The 7,401-nt window shown below is 37.1% G+C and overlaps 1 protein-coding gene across 1 annotated transcript in view; it reads left to right on the top strand.

Moving 5' to 3' along the window:
• The first annotated feature begins 372 nt into the window (after positions 1–372).
• LOC107673579 (probable phospholipid-transporting ATPase VA) overlaps positions 373–7,401 on the top strand; it is a 54,058-nt gene continuing 47,029 nt past the window's right edge. The window contains exon 1 of the mRNA XM_016467216.1: positions 373–1,139. Within this exon, the coding sequence (XP_016322702.1) occupies positions 712–1,139 (428 nt within the window). The 5' untranslated portion in view covers positions 373–711. The remainder of the gene's footprint in view (positions 1,140–7,401) is intronic.

Genomic DNA, 7,401 nt, shown 5'->3' with positions numbered 1-7,401 from the left:
TACATGTCAGATCTTTAAAGCCAGACTATTTAGATTCCAGTTCATTTCTGACCCTTCTGCTGTTTATCCAGATGTCTACTAAATAAAATTGTGGTTTTCTTCATTCAAAAGGAGCTGTTAGGCAAACTGATACTAACTGAGTGAATGAGAGCATCTTTTTATCTGTACAATTAAAGTAGTGACTGACGCTGTCATTCTTACAGGTTTTTGTGAATTTACAAGGGGAAACACTTTTTCTCAATGGTAACGCGTGGCACTTCCAGTTAAGATGTTTCATTGGTAGGTGGGCGGAGCTTTATTTGCGTCGGCGGTGACGTTATTTTGTACCTCCCGTGATTGGCTTGTTTTTTTTCACCACGGCCTGCGTAAAACACCGCGTGTACAATAATATGGATGGACTTTAAACAAGGACTACTTGTCTGTAGGTTTTTCCAAATGATTTATACAGCTAAAATGTGTAACAGCGCGTATGTATAACCGCTCGGCCCTGCCTTAAAGCATCTTCAGCTACTGAGGGGAAAAAAAGATGCCGCTGTAAAACTTTTCAGTGCTAACGAGAGAAAGGGAGAGAATTGACACGATGGGTGAGGACGATAAAACGGAGTGAAGAACTTTTCTTACGGCCCTTCGTCATCAAGGAGGATGAGCATGATTACATAGATACCATCTTTTATTGGTTCAAGGAAAAGAGACACAAGTTTTGGGCGAAGTATGGCGCGAGAGACCGGAGAGTCTGGAGAAACGAAAAGTACCAAAGTGAAAAAGCATAAAAGAAGGAAAAGCAAAAAGGAGAGCAAAACCAGGATTGTACACGTCAACATTTTGTATGACCATACCAAAGGAGGGGATAACCCCAACAGACACTATGCAAACAATAAGATCAAAACCACAAAATACACTCTGCTTTCTTTCCTACCGAAGAACCTCTTCGAGCAATTCCACCGATTTGCCAACGTGTATTTTGTTTTTATAGCCTTACTGAATTTCGTGCCTGTGGTCAATGCTTTTCAACCAGAGTTGGCTCTTGCCCCTGTGGTTTTTATTTTGTCCGTTACCGCTATTAAGGATTTATGGGAAGATTACAGACGACACCGCTCGGATAAAGAAATAAATCATTTGGACTGTCTCGTTTACTGCAGGTAAGCACGTGCTTGAAAACCGACTCGGTACAAAGTGCCATAAAACCACGTGTCTGTTTGTTTAGTTTTCCTCGTCGAGAATGGACACAAATGCACTTCTATGACATGATTTTGCCTTGCTGCTAAGGACCTGTGGGCCTGCCTACCTGTTGAACGAGGAGTCTCAGGATGTGTCTCATATCTCCAATGCTTTGCCTACCTAAGCGACAACATTTTAAACAGGCACCTGTTGGGAGGTTTTTCGCACTTTAAAGTTGTAATTCCAGGGTTATTTCTTCCCTTTTTTCACACTGCCAGTCAGTGTGGTAATCTGTGGTTTTGAGATTTCATTCTGAAATGCCGGTTTAGCGTTCTTATTTGCATATTTAGAATGTTAGCAATATGGACAAATACAGCACTGGACCACCTGCTTGTCCATTTGTGGAAGTGTTGCCACATAAATCTGCTTCTTTACGCGTTTGACATGTGTAACGTTTCCCTTCATACTAAATATATGAAATATTTACTGAATGAAGCATTGAGTCAGTTTCTGATTGGTTTTGTGTTGCTAAACAACTTCCAATTACTTTCCAGCATACTGTTTGTGTATGTATCATGTATCACTCAATTTTGACGCTGGGTTTAATTAACCCAGGGTTAAAAGTGATGCTCACCCCCTTGAAAATTACAAGTGTGAAACCGTTTACCTAGGCGGGAGGGAGTTTAGCCCAGGGTTAAATGCAGTATGAAAAACCCTTGGGTCCAAAAATGCGGTCTAGGTTGGCGGCAACTGATATATGAGGCTCAGTTTGGGGAGTTTGGGTTGTGGTATTAGTGTGCTGCCTTTATTTTATATTTTGGTACATTTTGTTGTGTGAAACCTCTCACACCACACTACACCCATAAGCACATAGTACTGATAAGCAAAAGAGAAGGAACAGTGTTTGAAGTTTCACACTCTGGGTAAATGAGTGCTGTCAGAGTGGCTGATATGGTTGTGCATTTCAGGCCTCAGTGTCATTCATGTGTCTTCTCTGAATTCCAACAAGTTTCTTGAATATTCAGCCATGATTGTCTTTGGAAATAAGTATAGGCTTGTTGTTATTAGGCATGTTATTTAAGTGTATCTGAGCACCTCAGATAATGTCTTTTGTTCTCTTGTTGTGTTGAGTAAAGGGTTCCTTTAGTAAGCTAAAACTTAAAAATAAAACCTATAAATAAAATAATAAAAAGGACTTGTTTTATTTTCATTCAAAATGGAAAAAGAAAAAAATCTAATTCAAAATATAAATAAGATCTATAATAGTATCTTAATTATAATACTAAAACAACACCGAGTGAGGGTTTGTTAATTTGCTCATTCGGTCAATTAAGTAAAGGATATATCCTTTCAAACTTTAAAAACTTGAGTGATTGGAGTTCAGTCCTTTCACCTTGTTGACGTTATGTGGCAAAAACATTACCCCTAATTGTGAAAGTGTGTCAGATTATCTAGCCCTGAAGATTAGCTTAGTTTCTGATCAAGTTAGACACTTTTTGCATGCTGTTCAAGTTCAGTTTTGTCCTTGGTGATAAACATAGTGTGCTCATAGTGTTGTTCACCTCCATCCACTTGAGCTACAGCTCCTTTAGCAGATAAAACGTGTCAGGAAATTTCATTTTGTACAGAAATGAAGGACGTTGTCATGCTTTCTCCTGTATTGACAGTAAAAAAATGGCCTTGTTTGGAGATCAGCCTGTCTCTCATCTGTGTTTTTGAGGGCTTCCACTTGTTTGTTTTTGGAGTCAGAGAGTCAGTCTGGGGACTGTATTTCTTGATGAAAAGCGTCTCTGTCAGCCATGTTAAGGCCATGTATCAGCTCTGTCAAAAGCCACAGTGTTTCTCAGACTCCACAATCTGAGCTTGTGCTGTATCAATGTTGCTCTCAAGGCTGGGCTTGATTGAATTTTCTCAAGCAAATTACTCTATTTTGAAAACTGTTCCTGTTGCTGACAAAGCCACACTGAATTACAGCAGATTGAATTCGCAGTATGATGTTATCCCAGCTGAACCTGATTTGACCTTTTAATATGATTGCAAAGTTTGTCACGGGAACTCACACTTGAATTACTAGTCACCGGTTGGACTGTAAAGGACACATTTCCATTTAGTGCTAATGAGTCTTAATTAGGGCTGCACGATAAATCGAAATGGAATCAAGATCGCGATTCGACAGAAGCTGCGATTGTCATGCGTATCTTTCAGTGAAGCACGGTTCTGTGATCAGCAGTAAATCTCCATCCAAAGGCCAGAGGGTGCTCTCGCGCTGAAACTCCAAATACGCCTCGCAGAAGAAACCCAGAAAATGCCTATCGCTGCAGCTGAATAAACAGAAGATTCAACTGCTTTCATTGATTCAGCGTCACTAATAAACACATGACTACGGCAATATACGGTTTATCTGAGTTTTTATTATTATAATTTTCATTAAAATAAAGTATATTTATAATGCAATGCCTTTATCACTGCTTAAATACTATGAAATATGTTGCGTGCCTTATTCTGTGTAAGAAGCCACATCATCTCACAGAAGGATTTATTTCAAACACTCGACTGACGTTATGAAGTGAGTTTGGAGTAAAAATATGTTATTAAATGTGGTATTTTCACATGCTTTCAGATGGAGCAGCATTTACTTCACAGAGCCGTAGTTCACTGAGAAGCTATGCAAAGTGCAAACAGCTGTCATTATCACGGACGATTTCAGAATCGCACCATAAAATCGTCTACGTTTTTTGTCAGTGAACTACGGCTATGTGTAGTATATTCTGCTCCATCTGAAAGCACGTGATGATGATTTCCTTTGATATTTTATAACCGATACCAATTATTTGCATGTTTATGTGCCCGATAACCGATATGCAGAACCGATATTTATTTACTGTTATAAAGTAAACAAATGACTGGGTGAAGTCCATACTTCACTTTGGTTTTTCCTCCTTCAGTCGTCTTAAGAAATGTTGAAAATTAGCAGTCTTTCATGTTAAATTTAATCTTCACATGAGCATATAGACAACAGAGAGCGAATTAAATTCAGCACTTTTATTTCCAACATGCGCCCATTCATGGCTGCATATTATTTAATTCAAGCAAAATTACGTCTTTATTGGGACAGGACATGACGGATTATTTTACATGACTCCGTGAGTTCGTCTCTATTTCTTCGAGCCAAGCTGCATAAACTGCATATCAGGCATTTATGTAATACATCTAATTTGTGCATTAATGGCTGTTATGTTAAATAAAGTTTACTAACTACAGTAAATCAAGTACCTGTGCACGCCGTTGTTGTTGTCTTGTTTCCCCTCAGATGCGCTGCAATGGTGATCCTGCGCGCAATTCTCAAAACATCCACAAGATGGCGGCGTTTATCGGTGAATCCGATATTACAAAACCGATATCCGATTATTGTAAAATGCTTAAATATCGGGAAAAATATCGGTAAATCGATATATCGGTCGATCTCTAGCCCTAGTCTTAATCATTCCAATTGTGATTTGTACAATGTGACCAGACACTTTTCTTTCTCTAGCAACTCCTCTGGGTTGACAGGATGTTTTTGTATCTGAACAATGTTTTCCACGTGTGCGTGGCATCCAGGCACTACACTCTAACTACAGACATCTGGTGCAAGTGTCATGTTACCTGATGTTATGGAAATAACCAAGTGATTTAATAGCTTGATATTGGAGAGATTTTTATATAGGAGAGAATATTTGGCCAACATTTTTCTATTTGTATTATGTTATTGCACAATGATGTAAAAGTGGATAAAATGATAAAGGAATGTGGATATTGCAGAATTTCTTCTGTCTTTCATCATGCCTTGCATCTTGCCTCATCCATGGATTAAATGTTTGACTGCACAAAAACTTCAAAACAGCTGAGAAATTATAGAAGTCATTTATTTTAAGTCATGTGGATAATATTATGGTTTGTTTTAAAAATGATTTCCCAAGCTTTCTAAGTTGTTGATTTGTCATTGTCTTTGACCTACGAGTTGTGCGTGTGTGTGTGTGTGTGTGTGTGTGTGTGTGTGTACATATATACACTATCATTCAAAAGTTTGAGGTCTGTCATATTTGTTAATGTTTTGTTAAAATCATCTCTTATGCTCAGCAAGGTGTAGGGTTGGTGTAGGGCAATAGAATATACGGTCTGTACAGTAGAAAAACCATTACGCCTATGGAGAGTCCCCACAAGCATAGCAAACCAGACATATGTGTGTGTGTGTGTGTGTGTGTGTGTGTGTGTGTGTGTGTACATATATACACTATCATTCAAAAGTTTGAGGTCTGTCATATTTGTTAATGTTTTGTTAAAATCATCTCTTATGCTCAGCAAGTCTACATTTATTTGATCAAAAATTCAGTAAATACAATAATATTGTGAAATATTATTACAATTCAAAATAGCTGTTTTCTATTTGAATATATTTTAAAATGTAATTTATTTTTGTGATGGCAAAGCTGAATTTTCAGCAGCCATTACTCCTGTTTTCAGTGTAACATGATCCTTCAGAAATCATAATGTGCTGATTTGAAGGATAGCATTTATTTGAAACAAATATTTTGTAACAAGTCTTTACTGTGACGGGATCAATTTAATGAATCCTTGTTGGAAAAAAGCATTTCTAAATTTCTTTAAAAAAATATAAAATCTAAAATTGGAAAGCTCAAATGGAAGCGTATTGCCTAATACTGTGTTTTTTATGCTTCTTATAATGTCAGTTGGATTTTAATTTCAGTTCTCCCTTGCAGTGTGATTTCCAAAACCCTCAAGGAAATCATAAGAGGCCAATAGAAAAAGTTTGTTTTCTGCTTATGGTCTCCCTTCATGGTTACCTCCATGTTAAGATTACATGACCAGTAGGGCTGTGAATCTTTGGGTAGACTTCGATTCGATTCACGATTCACGATTCATAGGTTTTCGATTCGATTCAAGAACGATTTTTGCAAATTTACAGCGATTCGATTTGATTCACAATTAAATTAAATTCGATTCGATTATAATGATTCTATTCTGCATTCTTTAAGTGCATTCACAGGATTATTTAAGTGCTTCCCCTAAATTCTTTAAATGCTTAGTCAGGGGGCAAATTACACAGCAGCCTTTATGGTTACAGAACCATAGGTTAGAGAAAAAAAAACACTTTTGTCCATTGTTAGATGCTAGTTTAATGATGCTATGGCATGACATGGCATACGTAAAAATGTATGTAAGCCAAGATTTTAAAAAAGAGCTTTAAAAGTATTATGTATAGGCTAACATTTTGTCACACCAGGGGCGTAGCCATCATTTCAGAAGTGACAGAAATGTAAAATACAATAATTGTATGTATGTAGGCCTATGTATTATTATAATTATTATTATTTTTTTACAAGGAATTCTTTTCTTATCTATTACTTTGAATTGGCTTGGTGAGCAGAAGAGAATTCTTTAAAAACATTAAAAATCTTACTGTTCAAAAAAATGTACTAGTATAGTGTGTGTGTGTGTATATATATATATATATCTCGAAGTGGTGGTGGGCCGCCTGGACCATAAAATGCCAGGGCCGATTTTTCGTCCCAGTCCAGCGTTTTATATACTACAAACAATTATTTCAATTTTCTGCACAGAATAAGGTAGAAAATATACTTTGTAGTTTCTGTACTGTAATAAATGATATGTCAATCAATGCATCATTCATACATTTTATTTATTTATTGTATTTATTGTCTTAACGTTTCATCAGTTCATTCTTCTTTTTATTCAGATTAGCTGCAGATATAGCCTGGCACGTCTTAAGTTCTATGAGCTCGAGATCAATTTTCTTTCAGTGCGAAAACTTCATCTAATTTTCATAAAATAAAATGCTATGGTATTTAACTTTTCCTCTCCATTGGCAAATGATGATTCTGAAAGAAAACGCGCCTGATGTCTGTTTGCTAAAGCAACGAACGCTACTTTCATGCATCTGATTATCAGATAAACCTTGCGCTCTTATTTCAAGGTTGTTGTTAATGCTGTGGTTATTTTAACAGTTTCCTTCGTAGATTCGGTTCAACAACATTGTTAAAACACATTGAAAAACTACAGAAAAGTCAAACTACTTCACTTTAACATTACTGGCCACGAGTACTAAGGAGAGATCACACATCAGCTGCTCAAAACATGTGTCAGTGAGACGAACTGAGCACGAGCGCAATCCTGTAACAGTCACAGGCGGTTAGTGGAGCGCGTGAAGGAGAGATGCGAGGG

This window comes from Sinocyclocheilus anshuiensis, unplaced genomic scaffold, assembly GCF_001515605.1.
Source record: "Sinocyclocheilus anshuiensis isolate Anshui unplaced genomic scaffold, SAMN03320099.WGS_v1.1 scaffold44, whole genome shotgun sequence".
Lineage (NCBI taxonomy): Eukaryota > Metazoa > Chordata > Actinopteri > Cypriniformes > Cyprinidae > Sinocyclocheilus > Sinocyclocheilus anshuiensis.
This window is presented reverse-complemented; position numbering and strand designations above follow the sequence as displayed.